The sequence below is a fragment of the Lonchura striata genome, chromosome 4 (assembly GCF_046129695.1).
Source record: "Lonchura striata isolate bLonStr1 chromosome 4, bLonStr1.mat, whole genome shotgun sequence".
In the NCBI taxonomy this organism is placed as follows: domain Eukaryota; kingdom Metazoa; phylum Chordata; class Aves; order Passeriformes; family Estrildidae; genus Lonchura; species Lonchura striata.
The window spans coordinates 64,069,393-64,088,040 of NC_134606.1; the positions used below are offsets into that span (position 1 = coordinate 64,069,393).

At 36.0% G+C, this 18,648-nt stretch overlaps 1 protein-coding gene across 1 annotated transcript in view; it reads right to left on the minus strand.

Moving 5' to 3' along the window:
• The window catches only part of LRBA (LPS responsive beige-like anchor protein), a 363,130-nt gene that overhangs the window by 311,831 nt on the left and 32,651 nt on the right, over nucleotides 1–18,648 (minus strand). The window contains exons 3-14 of the mRNA XM_021541470.3: nucleotides 11,335–11,566; nucleotides 11,096–11,196; nucleotides 8,845–8,940; nucleotides 6,730–6,851; nucleotides 6,503–6,629; nucleotides 5,608–5,727; nucleotides 5,151–5,297; nucleotides 4,109–4,306; nucleotides 3,407–3,540; nucleotides 2,042–2,150; nucleotides 1,780–1,932; nucleotides 1,059–1,227 (exon numbers count right to left, since the gene is read on the minus strand). Coding sequence (XP_021397145.2) covers nucleotides 1,059–1,227; nucleotides 1,780–1,932; nucleotides 2,042–2,150; nucleotides 3,407–3,540; nucleotides 4,109–4,306; nucleotides 5,151–5,297; nucleotides 5,608–5,727; nucleotides 6,503–6,629; nucleotides 6,730–6,851; nucleotides 8,845–8,940; nucleotides 11,096–11,196; nucleotides 11,335–11,566 — 1,708 coding nt within the window. The remainder of the gene's footprint in view (nucleotides 1–1,058; nucleotides 1,228–1,779; nucleotides 1,933–2,041; nucleotides 2,151–3,406; nucleotides 3,541–4,108; nucleotides 4,307–5,150; nucleotides 5,298–5,607; nucleotides 5,728–6,502; nucleotides 6,630–6,729; nucleotides 6,852–8,844; nucleotides 8,941–11,095; nucleotides 11,197–11,334; nucleotides 11,567–18,648) is intronic.

Here is an 18,648-nt window from a genome sequence, read left to right on the forward strand (position 1 = left end):
CTGGCTAAATACACAAAAATCAATCTTACAATGCCATATATAAAGAGTACCTTGAAAGACAGGACTTACATTTTTAACTCAAAGTCAAAAAAGACTGGCTTCTGCCATCTCGTGCAAAGCAGACTTTCAAAGAAACATTTTAAATATTCAAACATTCAGTACCTCCCAGGAGAGGCAATGTTAAAAAAAAAACAGGTGCAACCAAGTGCCAAAGTCAAGTAAAAGCTTTGGCAAAGAAATAAAAGGAAGTGCTGCAAATACATTTTGGGGGACAGTTTTTACATTTGCCTGGAGGGTCACAGTTCTCATGATCTTAATCATCACAGAAAAGCAAACCATCTAGAGAATGAAAGTAATCATATGAGTCTGGTTTTATAAAGCATAGGCCCACAGGCATATTTAGTTTAAGAACAGCTATTTTCAGTATAAACCATCCAAGTCAAAATAAGCCATTAAACTGCATTGCTAATACTATCCTATCCATCCATTTGCCTCAGGGTCAATAAATGAGTTACAAAACTAAGTAAATCCACAAGAGACTAAAAAGAAAGGAGAAAAACATGCATGCTTTGCTTCTTATAGGATGAAAAATACTACAAAACAATCCTTACAGCCCTCTAATAGGCAGGTCTGGTAATTTTGACAAGTTGGTGGCAGGAAGTCAGACTCATCTAGGGAGCACTCCTAGTAAATCTAGCTCTCTCCCATCACCTGCTTCTCTCTCTGAAATTTCAAAAATTACAGAGAAAGACCATATTCCCAAGCACAGCTCTACTGTTACAACATCCTACCATTTCTCTGACCATCTCTGTCTAATATCAGTTTACATAGCTGTCTGATGACAGAGGATATGACTTCTAAAGAATGTTTCCTATAGATTGTGAAAAAAAATCTTTCAAAGACAAAAATAGACCACTCACACTGTTACAGGGAACCCATCACACTGAAGGGTAATTATTTCTGAAGAACCGATGGTTCTATTCTAAACATTGTATATAAACTTTTTTAAAACAAATATCAGGTTGTGAGCATAAAAATCAAAATATATATATACATACCTATGCCCTTGGGAGTTATCCCACTGCGATCCTGAGGGTTCACCACCCAGTAATAATACTTGAGGGTGTGCATGACCAAAAGAACTGTCCCAACCCGCCGGATTGCTCCATAAATATTAACAGTGGCAATGAACTCAGTAGACAGGTAAGTGTACAGGGTCAGCTGAACCTACACCACCAGTCAGGAACAAAAATCATCACACATGAATTAAAGCATGTCAGATAACTGAATTCTTGCATTTCATCTATCAAAATGTCTTAAATAGATTTTCTGTACATAGTTTAGTCTTAAAAACTCTGAAAACTGATGAAAAATTTAATTATATTTCTGAAACTGTACAGTGCTGGTTAGAAGGTTTCAGCTGCAAAGTTTTGACCAAAGTTATTCACTGTCAGAAAACAGAAATTTACCAAAACAGAAATATTCACTTTCAATTTCTATCAAGACTTAAAATCTGACAACCAAAATAATTTCCTCTTCAAAAATTGCTGAGTTTTTCCCAACTAACCTGTAGAACACTGCAAGTTTCCCAAATCACAGAAAATCCTGAGTCTGCAAAACTTGACAACTACATGCAGCAAAGCAGAGTCTGAAGACAATTCTTGGATGATTTCTGTTGCAGAGCCAGAACGCGTAATTCTTTGGAGTCAAGGCTTAGTTTCAACACTCCCAAATCAATACACTGTAAGATACCTTATGGATAAGAATAAGCAATTTTACCTGTGCTGGGATATGAATCCATATTTCAGGATTCAGGAGAACATGATCACACAGCTGCTTCAGCAGGGGCACCCCATTGTGTAAATTGCTCAGGTATTTTGAGAAGGCAATGCAAAGTTCTAGCACAGCTCTGGTAACATGAGCTTTGGAAGACTGCAAAAGAAGATTTGCTTAAGGAGAGCCCTGCAACAGTCTACAAAAAGTACTTAACTCAAAAACAAATTAAACATTAATGTAAGACATCAAGGAAGATTTACTTTACCTTTTCTAGACTGTGTCCTATCACAAGGAAGCCTTTACAGGAAAGCATTTGTTCTTGCATAGCAATAGAGTTCTTCAACAACTCCATGATGAACGCCAGTAAAGTAGAACTGGAAAACATGTTTTAGTAAACAAAAACGTGCTAAAGGGTTACAACACGACAAAGTATTTCCAAATTAACACTCCCACCACAGAACCCTGAGATATGTGTTATGGAAATGTTCTGTTATGTAAATCAGAACTTTTAAAACAAAAAGCAAGACTAAATTTTGAATGCTTGCTTCAAAAAACTTCTTTATTTAATTAATACTTTTCTAACTTGAAATTCTGGCCTCTGAGATAACCATATGAAAACAAATTATTCCTTCTGAATTCTTGCAAAAATGCCACAATTAAGTTTGTACTACTCTCTGCTTCATGTTTCAACTATAAACTTCTGCAAGATCAGTTACAATTACCGTTCTACTTCTTAAGCTATCAGATGAGCAAATATTTTTCTAGACACAGCTTTGCTGTTGTGCTGCTGCCAGAGGTAATATTCCTGTCAAGGCACTACTGCCTCTGGGTCAAGACTTTAACCAGCTGAAAACCCCTGTATTGCTGGGCCAATTTGCAACTGCATCAAATCCCTGACTTATCACATAGATACCCAAGTCTGAGCCAGCTCAGGAAACACCCAGACACAAACAGATGGGCTGAAGGAATAGAGTGACCATCCCTTCTAGGAAACAATATGGATACAGATCATCTTTAAACAGTCATGAAACTACAAATGCAATGAATCAGAGCAAATTACACCAGAATTCTAAAAAGCATTCCCTTCATTTTTACTGCTGCTCTTTAACTTAGAAACTTTAGAGCTCCACCAGCTTCTGTGTCTGGGTGTTCAGAAGTCGGATGGAGTTGAAACAGAGCTCAAACCAGAGCAAAAGCCTAGTAGCAACACTAAAGTAACAGTATCTTCCAAAAATCTGAAGGTTAAAACAAAGCAAAGAAAAATTCCAAGGAATGACTTCATGTAGCTGAAAAATTCACCCTTCCTGAAGTTTCTCTTCAAGCCTTCTCCAGTGAATTGTCTCCATGACAGGAATAAGCTCAAGAAAATTACCCATAATTCTACTACACAAAAAAAAAAAATTGTCAACTATAAAATTTGTATACAGTTTGATTCTTTGGGAGCTTTCACAGAACACATGGTGCAAACAACTACATCACTTTGAGGTCCTGTCTGTAACCTTTCTGTTGTAAGACATAATTCATTGTTGCACAAGACAATGCAAACTACTCTGCTATTTGATAAAGCAATAGGTAATTTACTTTACTTCAAAGGAACAAAGCCCAGGACATTGCAAGTCCATGCACTCACCAAACAGTTGTGTCAATGTGGTCTGAGGAATACTGCCTATAGTCCAATTGTGCAAAGAGAGGGAAAAGCACCTGCACTCCTCCAATGGAGTGCAGGGCACTTTGGATGGAGTGCGTCAAGACTGCTTTCACATCCTGACAAAGAAGAAACAAGAAATATTGAAACCTCCTTCAGACACTGATAAAAAGTTTGTTAAAATAGCCTTTAATTTCTTCAATATAAAAGCTGTATTGCTACCAAACAAAAAGAAACAGCAAGAACAAACAGGCTGCGACAGTCACACTAAATGCCCAGTATGCCTGACCTACTGCTTTAGATGGAGATACTTTTAGATACAGATCTACAGTGCAGTTCCTCAGGTGAATATACAGGAGGTAGTATTCAAAGTACAGGGAAGAAAAGGATTTCATATCAACAGCACAAAGGATGGAGATAGGGAACATCTGTAGGGGAGTGAACATGTCAGAAGTAAGGAAGAAGGATTTTTTTTCAAAGCTCACCCAGCCTTTGCATTTATTAATAGAATACATTTTTTTCTTAGGATTCTTTTGCATCCTCTTTAGTTCAAGAAACAGGGGCAGGTCCGACCCAAAAAAAATCAACCTATACAAAATTGCATATCAAAATCCCTATAAAACTGGATTTTAGGTATGGAAACATAAATCATTTGTACCCTCCAAATCTATGAAAATTTTTATTTACCTGCAGCATGAGGGCATGTGGTGAATGAACAAAAATAGAAGGGTTATCCTTAGGGGATGACTCAAGACACAGCTGTGCATCTGTAGCCCTTGGATTGTACATAAATGCAATAGCACTGGAGAGTTTACCATCATATAGCAACAATTTGTGATGTTCATCAAGGAAGAGATCACTTTCTGCCTTGAACTTGAATGTTCCCTGGATTGGGAAGCAGGATTGAGGAAGGAAAAGAGAAAACAATTAGTTTAAGCACACTAAAGATACAGATCAGAACAACTATTGCAAAAAAATGATTACAATATTGCTTCTTTAATCAAGTAGTATTTCACAAAGAAAGGTTCTCATAAGTACCAAAGACTCATAATACTCAAAATCAATTTTACAGTATTAAAATGGCAGAATTCTTTTGTCATCTGAAGAGTGTCATTGCTAGGAGGGTGGGTAATATAAAAGAACCACATCAGCCTGGAAACAGCAGGACTGTCAGCAATGTTCACTCAGAAGGAACTAATAATTGAGGCGCAGATACAAAAGGAACCATCATTTTTAGCATGTTTGTACAGCTGCTGGGTAACAACAGCCTTCAATTAGTGCCCCTCAGCCTATGACAAAACAAATAATAAATCACTGCAACAAAACAAATCCTCAGCATTGACTTCACACATTAAAAAAACCCCACTAGCACAAGAAACTATAAAGTCACATTTCTAAAACAAATACATCATAACTGATATAAAGTTTTCAGCCTCAATGAAAAAGTGAACCCAGTCAGAGATAACAGTTGTGCTCTCTCTCTCCCAACCACCAACATGGAAATTCTGAGAAGCAAACAGGAATACCTTTTTTTTTAATAACAAATCAAGAAACTGAACTAATGCTTACTTGTAGCTTCTAAGGCCATACATAGGCTTACAGAAGAAACATGGAAGAGTTTAATAAAAATATTACACTGAAAGATCATTTTTTTAGGACACAGAAGTGTCACAACATTGTTAACACCTACCATAAAGAATTAAACTTAGGAAAGTCAATTCTAAGATACCTTATATCCCAGACCAAGCTGATAAATGGCAAAGATCTGAGCAGCATTGAGAGCCTCACTAAAAAGGTAAACAGATGTCATCTGCCCACAAAACACTCGATTGGCATCTGCTGTTTCTGAAGAACCCAGGAAACATTTGTCAAACGTCTGAAAACAGAAAACAGAACCCAGTAACAGGGTTTAATCTATGCTACACAAGCAAATCATGCAAAAAAATATGCATTTCATCAGGGAATATTTTTACATAAACAAGTACTTGAGGGCCTCAGCAGAAACAAGTATTAAGTTCTGAGATGCATAAAACCACAATTTATTCCTCTATCAGAAAGTTACCATTTTTATTTCAACATTTTTTTAAAATGCATTAAATGGGGGAGGTTTATTAATGGAATGGTAAAGAATATCTATGTAATGCATCAAGATGTTCAGCTGCAGACAGTGTGCAGGGACTACTCACATCACTGGTGTTGACAAACCACGTTATTTCCCCATAAGATGCCAGTTCCCCATTCACATAACATCGGAGTTCACTGTTCTTCCAGCGGTTATAGATGTGCACTATAGTCACCATGTACCACTAAACAATAAAAAAACAATTGATATAACTCTATGAACACTTGGGAGTAGCTTAAGCATTCAAGTGGGGCTTGGAAGAACAAATTCACCTCTTTATGTGAATTAAATTAAGACTGAAAGATGTGTCTTAAGTAGAAAAGATTAATAAGTCACTAGTGAGTTTTCTTGCATTGCTATGTCAAAGAATAACATGTCTTTCCTTCCACACAGGAGCTTAAAAGGTATTTATAACATGTAACTCCAAAAATCTTTATGACAATGCTGAATCAAATTTACACTGAAACTACTCTGTAAATAAGTTCTAAACTGAGCTACTCTTAGCAGGATGGACTTCTACAAATGCCATTCCAAAGAGCAAGGATGGCTTCAGACTAAAGCCTCTCAAAGGCTGTGCATGTCAAATTATCACAAACAGAATCCATATTTACAGCAAGGGATTACTGATAAGGAATTCCTGAGGAGGCCTGTTCTCCCACAAGATGTTTACACCAGTTCCAGAAACATTAGCAGGACATCTAAGTCAAAAAGGGAACATCCAACATCACATAACACTAGCTAATAGGCAAGTCAGCCTTTAATACCATTAATAAAATCAACTCATGTTTTAGTTGTAAAATTAAAAAGAAATAATTCAGAACACATATTTGTTTTGCTCATTGCAGTGTAATTGTTTTTCTACAGAAAGATGAGATTAATCAATAGCTACAACACAGACTCCCAGGCTCACATTTTAGACTCATGAAACATGTTTGAAAGATTTTATTATTTTTACTCACCTTTTGTGGCTTGAAATCAAATTTTACACAGTGCTGGAAACCTTTTCCCTTTGATTTTATGGATGTTACAATCAAGCAGCTTCCAACAAAGTGAGCAGAATAACCAAGTCCTTTGTTTGTTCGAAAACTGACAAATCAGAACAAAATCAGCACATACACAGATGGATGCAGAAATCACAATTAATAGAAACTGAATATCAGCAATATCAGCTTTACATAATACTCACCAATATAAATAAGGCTTATCCTTATCCACATTAATATTATTTACAGGATCCATTCTTAGCCAAGTGTGGAAAGTAAATCCATTCTGGTATGGCCACTTGGCTATAGGAGGTAAGGCAATAGCCTGAAGAAAGCAAGAAGTTATTCATGTAGAAAGATCAACACAACAGTAAAAGTGTGCAGCTTAAGATACACTCTACAAATATATGCTGATAAAAAGAAATACATTGCAAATGTATGCCGTTCCTCTATAATTAAGAAAAAAAAAAATCTGGCCTAACTTCTTGTTCCCTTTGTACTTGATTGTTACAATATTTAATTAACCTAAATATTTTAAAACAGACCTTTATACCTCAAAACAGATTATTAATAGTAACCTATGCTTCAAAATATAAATGCTTTAGCAAAAACCTTATGGAATAACAAGTTCTCAAAATGTAAATTCAGATTGTTTTGGTTTTATGGTAACCTGACAGAATAATCATATAGTGCTGGTGTTCAGGAAAATAACTGATCATAGTGTTGATATTCAGGAAAATAACTCATTAAAAAGGGAAAGCTGGCCACATTTCATTTAATGAATTATTTTCTCTCCTGAAATTCATATTTAAGTAGGCTTCCAGTGAGAATAACACAGAATTTCAAAACTCCTCAAATGAAACAAAGTGTAATCTCCACCAGGCAAAATCTTCATATCATACATTGTGTTTTTACTGCAAAGCCCTTGAGTTACAAACCATGAGGCAGAATACTTTGTTTCAAACAGCTGGGGTTTATTTTTTGGAGTTTTTCAGTTGGTTGGGTTTTTTAGCATCACTATCAACTTTCTGCTGGTGTGCAGCCAAATTTGCAATACACATTTCAATTAAGATTGCCATTAGCTCTGATCAATGATGCCACCCAGATGATCAATACCAATGAATTAAAAAAAAAAAAATCAAAGAATTCAAGTGTCTCCAGACTTGTTATTATGTTCCCATGCTCCATTCAGCTACTTCTGTCCACACAAAATGCTATAAATCCCTCTGTATATCAGCTAACTAACCAGTGTCCATGTCTTTGCACCAGTTCTTGGGAATTGGTAGCATTATCACTTGACTTAACTCACAATGGATCACAGAGTAATTATAGTAAATACTTCATTTCTTAAACTTCCTAATTTAAATATATATATAAATACCTTCATAAAAGTTACTAAGGCACCCCAATATCATAAAATACAGTTCAAGCAATCAAAATAATTAAGAGAATTTAAACCAGAAGTTAGATAGAAAACTACTCAATACCAAAATGAACACAGATGTCTGTATATTGTCAAGTTCTCTTGCATGTGATAAAACTGCAGAAGCACTTTTCTAGTAGTCAGCATTTTTCAGTCTCCAAAGTTTTCATTCAAAAAAATAATTTATTATGTCATCAAGTTGGTGAAATTCATCCTCAAACCACCAAGGCAGAAAGCTAATGGGTTTATGTAAAGAAAACTGGAAAGAGTCATCTGATAAATCTTATTCAAATCTTATTCTGCATTAAGCATGAAATTTTGAACATGATTTTTTATTCTAAAATTGTAGAAGCAGAAATGTTGACATACTTGAATTCCATCAGAAGATTCTGCACAGGGTTTTCCAACTGCCTATTTAGTTTCAAATTCTTTTTCAAGTGAACACCACAGAATGTAGAAATTAGTCACAGGAACAATTACAAAAAGACTAATTGTTGCTAAATTTAAGCCTTTTCAGTATTATTCAGCCTATAAATATCTCGGATCAATGTTTTCTCAAAGATTTCTCACAAGCATCTAGAATGAAAAGCAGGTATATTCTCCTTGAAACACAGTTTAACTGAACCAGTCTAAAAAAACCCCAACAAAATCCAAAAAAGGAGCCACATTTGTATCCATTCTTTATGTAATAGTATTTGTCCTTCTATAGGGATATTGTACACCTATTATAAACATGATTTATTCAGGCACTAGTGTAAGTGTCAGGCAGAGAAAAAAACTTGGTTAAAACCCTATGACAATGACAGATGAGACAAAGGACACCACAAATGAAAATAACCAAGGGCCTTAATAGAACAGTGGGCAAAAAAACAAGAAATGTAAAATAACTACATACTGCAGCACTTTTTCCTGGAAAGTTGAAGAAGGCATCAGGTCCATACTTCTGAGGCATGTGTTTTAACACAGACAGTAACTTCCCAGCATGTGGTGGCTGACAAAGAGAATTATTATATTTGTAAATAAGTAAAACAAACCTCTAAGAAAGAAAAGACTATACCCACAAAAAGCAAATTCTAACACATTTTTAACTTTGCACATGACTGAATAACACCCTGCTAAGAATCTCAGCACTTTCAATAAAACAACAGTCATGAATATCTTCACACAATATACAGTAGATCCACTGAATTCAAGTTAATTAGGTAACTTCACTAAGGACTTGAAGGCCAGAGCCACTTTCACCCAGCATAAATTAAACTGACCCTGAATGTTGATTCCTGCCACTGTCTGTTCATTCCCACCAGCTCTCTGCATGACTTTGCTATAAGCTAGAGAAAACGAACCAGTCAAGATGAAAACTAACTCGGGGAAAACAAATGCTAACCAATTTTTAATTACAGCTGTTCTGTGAAGTGGCTGAGTGAAACCTGTGCCAGCACAAGGGGGACAGGAATAGCAAGCAAAAAAGAGAGGGAAGATCAGCAGAAGATTATTTTCAGCAGGATGACAGTCATAATTAGATTAAACTGATTTGGTTTATACTTTCACATACGTCCATGGAGAAAGATTCAAGTCCCACAGGCAATTTGGAGCACCTAAACTGAGTGCTCAGTGTAAATATGTAACACTTCACCACACATGCCCTGCTGATTTTATTTTAACAATCTGCAGCTATAAACACCAAATCTAGTGTATGAGCTCACAACAAAAGAATAGCAAATACCGATCACAGTGACAGGATGTGGTGAAAGACAGCACACAAAGTTGTCCTATCTTTCTGGCAGGTCTATTTTTAAACTACAATTTTATAATCCTGATATTTTCCTGCAAGTGCCCTTTTTCACACTGTTGTTACCCTCTGAAAACTATGCATGAGGTTGGAGCATTGCATTATCCAACACAAGTATTTCAAATGTACCAAAGTTGAGTCAGTTCAGCAGTGCTTCAAGAATCTGAGTTAAAACTGAGGAGGAAATGCTGAGAGTTGCTTAGATGTCTGCAGTGCTATAGAATTTGATTGTGTTGCAACAAAATACTTGGTATCTTTACAGTTCTGCTGATTTTAAGATTTATGAAGTTGTACAACTCCTTGGCAATCCAACTGTGGCATTTTTCTCTTGCTTTCCCCTGTATTTGGTCTTTAATAAGGAAAGGAAATTAAATGCAAATAGCAGGGAGACAGGAAATGAAAAAGTTAATGTTACAGAGACAACTTTATTTCACCTACAGTTAAATATACTCTCTATGCTCAATTATTAAGTTTAAACCATCTATAAAGTTTAGAGCATTTATCTTTAAGAAGGTTAAGATCTCCAGAGTTATTTATTTCAAAGGGCCTTTTAAAGTCCGCAGTATTATGAGTGCATACTTGCTTTTATATGGTATACTATTTTTTAAATTATTTTAAGTCAACAGAGACATTGCTGCCTCTACCCTAGCCAGAGTATTTAGAAATAACAGGAGCTGAATTAAAATTCAAAGCAGCTAAATGAGTATTAAAATAGTTCTGAAGTCCAGTGAAACAAAGCAGAAAACTTTATCAGGTGGCCTCTACAACACGGACATTTTTACTTTATGGAAGGTGGTTTCTCAGTTGTAAAAGGGTCCCTTCCTATTCCACACAGGAACAAGAGAAAAATTTTTCATTGGGACTTATTTCCTTCAGTTCAATTCCGCCAAAGTTTTCACTTCCCTAACTGGATAAATTTTTTTAATCTTCAGATAAAGTACAGTAACATGAACATGGGAACAAACAGAATTGCCTCTGTAGGCATTTTTTATTTATTTCTCTCTTCTGATTTAAAAAAATACACCTTTTTCCTTCAATTTCATATAGCTGGAATCAAAAAAATGAAATCACATGCATAAAAACACTTAAGAGTCACCTTATTATTCCCAGGTGTTCAAAAAGACCAATACAGTCCACAGGTTCAAGAAGAAATTTACCTTCATCACTATTCTACTTTCTGTATTTTAATTGCTCTCAGGTAAAAACATTCTTTATATAATACAAGAAAGCTTCCTGTATTTTTTGGTACATTCAAAATTTGTTAATCATGAAGTTTTTGGAACAGTCTTAGCTTGGGAAATTAGGAAAAACATAAGCAACGCAATAAAAATTGTTTTGGTTTTGTGTTTTCTTTTACCCATCTCCCTTTTTCTCCTTGCAGCTTGCTGAAGAATAACTTCAGCTCTCGAACTGTCAGGTTATAGCTAGCCAACACACCAAGCATGTCCACTAAGAGATCTGAAAAGCAGAAAGAACAGCAATGTAAGTGCTTAATAAAATGCAAAGTCTAATTTTTAACATCTATTTAATAACTGTGTCCATGAGATTCTGCGTAGAAGCAGCACAGTTTGAGTCCCACACTGGGAGAGGCTCTACCTGCAATCATGTTGTCAGCTCTATTGATTCTCCTGAGCACTTGATCCACGAGTCCCACTTCCGTGCAGGCCTGGAGATTCCGTATGCTTTTCTTCAGGATTGCTGTGAACATGCTCCAAACCTCAGCCTGACAGGTGGTGTCACACTTATCCAATAAGTCCACCATGCAGGTGATGCCCTCTCCTTCTTGGATGATGAAGTTCATTTCCAAGTCAAACTGGCCTCCGACAAGCTTGCAGGGAAAAAATATGTAAAAAAAAAAAAAGCTTAAGGCAACTGTATCAAAGTATTACTCTATGCCTGAAGTTATTCATTCTGTGAGAAGAAAACTATCAAAGATGTAAGGGGAAAAAAACATAATAATGAAGTCAGTATCAATGTACCATCTCATTTTTCTTCTGTTTCAAGTTCTGTTGAGTAACAAAGGTGCTCTTACTATCAGATAGTAGGTGCACCTACTATCTGAAAATTGCTGCAGAAAAACATTTGAGTAGTTTAAGATAAAGATGTCCATGTTCAGCTTAAAAGTGAAGACACCAAGTGAGTGCTCTAAAACAGGTGAGCCAACAAAGCAGTCAAGATATCTGAAATTACCTGGAGTGACCCTAAAAGCTTTCCTTCGCATTTGTTTAACAAATCTCCATTAAGAGGGCAACTCTAGCCAAAAGGGGCTGATGCACATCAAAAATATTGCCACTTATGAACACTTATGAAACATTCCAGTGACTAACCTCGTTGAGAACCAGCTGACAGGTTCATTAGCAGTCCCAGATACTCAAAGGAAGCAAAGGCTTGCTGTATTTGCAGGCATGTGGAACACCAGCACTGTTCCAAGCCTTTGGGTGTGATTTGACTAAGACACTTAAATCCTGTAATATTTCAGGTCTCCTAGAGGCAAGTTTTGTTTGAACATACACTGAGTAACTAGCCACATATGCCTGTGCAGAGGAGGTGGAAAGGAAATAAACCTGCTCCACTCTCACTTGCATACTTAATAAAACAAAAATTCCAGCTGAAGGCAAAATGCCTTATACTAAGTTAACTCCTTTATATCAAGTCCCTCTATCCACTCTTTCAAGTTCTCTTGGACTTTAGAGCTGTGTTAACATTACAAATGTGCCACACTTACCAAAATAACCATTATATACCAGCATACAAACAAGAATTCAGATATCATTAACAGAAATTATCAAAATGGACTCATGGCCAGAAATATTTCAGCTCATTCTCACTTCTACAAGTTTGTGTTCCTTTGACAGGCTTTGGCCATTAACAGCTTCAGTCCTGCCACCTGCTGAAGTCACATCATGTCAAAACTGCCCCAAAATCCATACACTAACTTGCTTCCATATTAGCTCCAACAGCTTCTCCCAGCTAGTCAAGATCCAAAGAACAACTTACAGAACAGAATATACGCTCTTCATTAACCACTGAAATTACCATACATTTTCCTCAAGTGTCTAAACCTTGCCACTTTGAAGAAGCAATCTTTGCACTTCTGGGAATAAATCAGTAGTGCCAAACACCACAGGAAGCAGAGAAAAGTTACTGCTTCTTTGACAGAATAGACAATGTCTCATGGCAATGATTTCTAAACAGTAATTTACGCTTTTCCATTTTCTCCTCTCTAGGTCATGAAAAATAATTATGCAATTTACTATCAGATGCTTCCATAATATCTCAGAAAACAGCAAGAACTGAATGGAGTGACTTGAGTTATATTCCCAGCTTCTCTATATCAACTCATGCTGTCAACTCAAACAAATCCATCAAATCATTACCATCCTCCAAGCCTTAGTTTTCCCCTTCCAAAAGATGGAACAGAGGCCTAACTCAAGAAAGCTCTGTAGGGTATGCTAAGCAGAACGAACTGACACAGCATTCTCTCAAAACAAATACAAAGAAAAATATACACCCTTAAACATACCTCTCAACAGAGCATTTGAAAATGTAAAATACATAATCAGAGTTATACCTCATTTCACACTGAATTTATCCTCTACAAAACTGAAGTATTCCTCAAGAATACTCTTAAAATTAAGGTAAGAAACAAAGAAAATATTGTATTCTGTGTAGAGACAGGACAGCTGAAGATTAAATTCTGGCCAAAAACAACCTGCTAATTCTTAACAAGAAGTCCAACTCTTTATGCATTTGGTTTTAACTATCAGCCAACCATCAATTATCACACGAAAACCACATACAGCTACTGGAGGTGACCTTACCTTCACCCTATAGTCTACACCACCAATCTTTCATTTTTGGCTACATACACTATTATCGGAACCTACCCATCCAGGAAGCTGTCAAATTAGGTTTCCAATCTCATCTGCAAACATAAGCATTTCAGGGAGCACATTCTAGGAATAATATGCTATGGTAAAAAATAATTACCATTTTTAACACTTCCTGTGAGGGAAGCGAGGACAAAAAAAATTGCCAGGGAAAGCAGAATACCCAAGGCGGGGTGCAGCTGATGTACAATATGTATGCACACCCATTAGGTACACACAGGCACACACACCCCCCCACACTATGTCATATTAACCCTTTCTAATGGTGATTTGAAACTGATCAACCTTCAAAACACAAATTTGTTTCCAATGACAGGGATCATAATCCAGGTCCATGCATTGGCTAGTTATTATCTGAGCTGCAGTAATGGCTGTGCACAGCAAAATGTAATCTACCCAAATGTCACAGTAAGTTATGAATATCTGAGCAGCTTAATGCACCTTACTAGCCATGAAGTGTGAGAATGTAATCTTATTACCTTTTTTATGGTTGTATTTTTTTGAATAATGTAGCCTTTGAACTGATGTATAGTCTTTCCTTGCACTTTAGCATGATTTGGTCTCCTGTGTCGCACAGTACATTTTTCAAAATTCACCAATTCAATATATTTTAAGTCCTATGCTGAGCTGCATAAACAATCTTTATAGCAACCCACAGGGTGGCATAACATTTTCTTTCTTCAACATGTAGAATTAAGTACAAGCTTACAGGAATGGTTTTAAAGGTCAGCATTCAAAAACATCCTCACAAATTTCGGATTTTGCCAGTTATATCCATCCAATAGCTCAAGCTTTTCAGTAAAATAGTTCTACACTTAGCTGATTGAGAACAAGGAGAATACAGGCATTTTTGAATACACATGCAGAAAGTGTATTTTTCTCCCCTTAGGGAATTAAACTAATGAGAAGTCAACATAGTAGCACTAATTTTTAGTATAAAATAGTACTACAACATTCTAAATAAAACCAAAAAGACAATTAAGACACACTTAACCTTTCCTTGCAATGAAGTGATGTGAGATATGAAAGAAATGGTTCACTGTTTGGGTGAGCATCTACCAAACTACTGCAGAAAATAGCTCAGAATAAACAGTCAAGCTCCACTTTTCTGAAAGAACATGATCTGGATTATTAATCTAATTTAAATTATTTCTCCCATTAACAGATATAAATTATTTAGAAAGCTTGCAAGACAATACAAGAATAATTATTTCAATGACCTGTAACACAAAAAGAAGAAACCAAGATCAAAATCAGTATTTCTCCTGGAAAACTGGCTATACTTGGGAGAACTATAGGGCAGGATCTTCACATTTTTATCTCAAACCCCCAAAAAAGTCTCCACTTCTATAGAGTTTCTTCATCATTCTGGTTGTTAGATAAGCCACACATCAAGTACTTTGATGTTCCTCAAAGCCAGGATGAAGGACTATTAACCAAACTGTGACCTCCCTTTTCCTCAAGATGATGATTTTGTAATATCAGAATTGTTTCTTTAGTATGTCCAAAACAAGAAGTATGAACACCTATCCCGTGAAGAAAAAAAAAAAAAAAATGCAGTCAAACAGGCTGGTTCAATCTCTGTGAATTTTTTTTAAGTTTATGCTTAATAAGAACCTGCAAAGCTGGGCATTTATACTATTCTTTGCCTATGTTTATTCCTATCTTCCACCAAAGAAATAAACCACCTCCCTGAATCCATTGTCCCCTTCCACATACTCAGAAATATACTCCACATATTCAGAAACTCACTGAATTTAGTTTATTGAAATTTGTTGATCATCAAAAATAAATGCCAAAGATATGGGAAGCATAAGAATTGACATTTCTCTAGGGTAAGACTCTCACAGGATCATGGATGATTCCAAGTTGGTCAGATTCCAAGGGCACACAATAAACAAGAAAGGTCAGCACCATGATACACATTCATGATGTGATAAGAAGATGGTTGTGATTTGGAAAGACTTCTACAGAACAGAAGAGGAAAAACACTGGGAAAGAAAATAACTCAGGCATACTAATTTCCATGTATTCTTTTTCCAACACTAACACAATACCTGGAGGTGAGAACATTAAAATCTGAGTCCTAAGAAGATTTGGCAGGAAAGCCTGTTGATAGTTTGAATAAGTGCCACATCAAACAGTGACATTAGCATGAATGTGAAATCAGTGAAACAGGGTTTATGCCCAGAGAGGTTAAGAGGGAGGGCAAGAAAGGGGCAGAAAAAGCCTGGATGTCAACTTTTTTCTTCATTATATTGCTAGTGTATCAACCATAATGCACTAGAAAAACTATAGAAAAAACAAAGAACTCACTCAAGAAAAGTGAGGTCACACCTTCCAGCAAGACACAGATGATTTAAGGTCATTTGCTACCTTGGCTCAAAGTTTAAAAGTAAGTGAGACCATGAACGTGTAAGTGACCAGTGACCCTTTCACAGAAGGAAATATTCTGCTTCAACCACTTTTGTAAGCAGAACATTTCCTCTTGAATCTTGCTCCAGTTTTGGACTTGGTTTCTCCCATTTTCAAACAAAACCTGAAGTGACCCAAAAAACCCCAAACAAACAAACAAACAAAACAACAACAACAACAAAAAAATCAAAGAGCAAACAGGTAATTTTTGCAGACAATCCCTAACTTTTCCTGCTGATACCTCAGGTTGAAGTCACCAATCTCCACCATCCAGTACTATCCCACAGTTATACCACAAAAAAAATAATACTAATAGTACTAATCTAACTTCTAAAGGAAAAAAGGATAGTAAGAAAAGAAGAAAAAAAAATATCCTTAATTAGCTGCTTTCTTTCTTATTGCCAATTCATAACAAAGCCTAGAACTTCATTTACCTGGCAAATGAATGAGAAGTCCATTTTAAACTAGGCATATCAAAAGTGGCATTGCACCACAGCAATGCACCCACTTTCAACTTGATGCTTCAGTGAGATTCTGTTCAACGTTGTCCTTAACTATGATCAAAGCTGGATCATTCAGAGAAAAACCATTCTCATTGCTTGCCTTCAAAGGGATGCAATATAAATGTTTTGCATTAAAATATAATTTCTTTAAGTCTGTCTGTTGATTGAAAAACTGTCTAAATGTGAATTTAACAGGCACCCACAAGGTGTTAAGAGTCTACTGCTGCCACCTAATGTTGTATTTAAAACCATTAGCCCAGAATTACACATTTTTAAGACCGTGTCTCAGCACTGTATCATTCTCTTCCTCCTCCACACACCTCTATCAGCAGCTTATATCAGCATGCTTCATCACAATGAAGAAAAAAAGCTGTATATCCAGAAGCAAGACAGGATAAAACTTCCAGGGAGCAGAAGAATTTACATTTAAGCACTGGCTTCTATAAAACCAGAGTTTCATCAACTTTGCTAAAGCTAACTACAGAGAACATACAATTTACCCAGGAAATTACTGGCAAGTATCTCCTACCCAGTTCATCTGAGACATAAACCAACTCATTAAAACTTTTCTTTAAAAATGCACTTAGCTATACATACATGAAAATTACCCTCTCAGTGAAAATAACAAATGCAAAAAAGCAAAATTCTTGATCATGTAGGTACAATACATCTGAAGCATCCTTCTGGTGTATGGGTTTTCCTTCCCAAGAGAATGGAGGCAGGGAGGATAAACAATTTTAAAATACAATTATGATATAATCAATGATTATTTACCCTAGCTAATAATCTAATATTTTCACTCTACTTGCAAGCATTTGCAAGTCAGATTAGTTCACTAACACAATTAGTTCAGTTTGGGCTGAAGGCCCAGTGAAAACAAAGCAATGCAAGGAAGAATTAGCTCTACACAACACTTTTAAACATGGGGGCTGGGGAAACAGGTCTATGAATTTCAAATTTTATACCTTTTGTGTTTAATCTACTTTAGAAAGAGCCATTAAATATATTTTAAGTATATACCAAAAACTGAAAATCAGTATCTTATAAAGGGAGCAACACCAGTTTTAAGTGAAATTATTAGCAAAGTTAAATTCTATTCTACACAAACAGGAAAAAAATTCTACATTTACCAGTTTGGTATCTATCCAAAAAGGGATCTTAATACAAACAGTTCAAATTAAAAACACCATGCTTGAACTCAAAACAGCTACAGCATTCCATGCTAGATGATCTTTAAGGCCCCTTCCAAACAAGCCATTCTATGATTCTTTGACATCACCTCTGTGCCTCTGTCCTCCAGAAATTCAACAACAGATTCCAAGGACAAAAGGCATAAACAAGGCCAATATAAGGAATTTTCCCTTTCTCCCAGTCTTTACTGCTCCATCAAGAAGTGGGACAGCTGATACACAAAGGATTGCCAAGAACACAGAACACAAGTCACAGGGGTCCAGGAATCTGAAATGGCACTGACCAAACTGTGGATAATACCCAATTATAATACAGCAAGGCTTTAGCCACTGGAAAAGTTCAGGTGGGGAAGATAAACAGGAGAGAGGATAAAAGTGATTCGCCACCAGATTTTATCTGACACACAATATTGGGCATAAAGGCCCTTTACCTCTGAGGAGGCTGCTCTATGGAGCTTTATTTCAAATCCCTGAGAACAAGGAGCTATCAAATTGAATTTTTGCAAATCAAACCATTTCAAGACTAAATTTCAGCACTCTTCAAACAGTAGCTAAAGGTGTATTTACAACCCATGGCAGTTTCCCTTGTTTGACCTGTATCATGTATTTCAATACATATTACCACAGAAAATATCTAAATCCAGCTAAAATTCCTCTCTTTCTAGTACCTGTATTAACAACATTAAATTCTCCTTTTGTTTTAATTAACCTTTTTTGGTGTACCTTAACCTATGATCCTGTTTAAGACATACAAGAAAGATGTGACTCTGAGAGGTTGTTTAGTAACATGCAAATTTGTAGCTCCATACAGGAAATGAAATATCCTAAATCTCTACATCACATCAGATTCATATGTGCATTGAAAGCAAACAAATCATTTAAACCATGGTACAGAGAACCTTTTTAAATTTG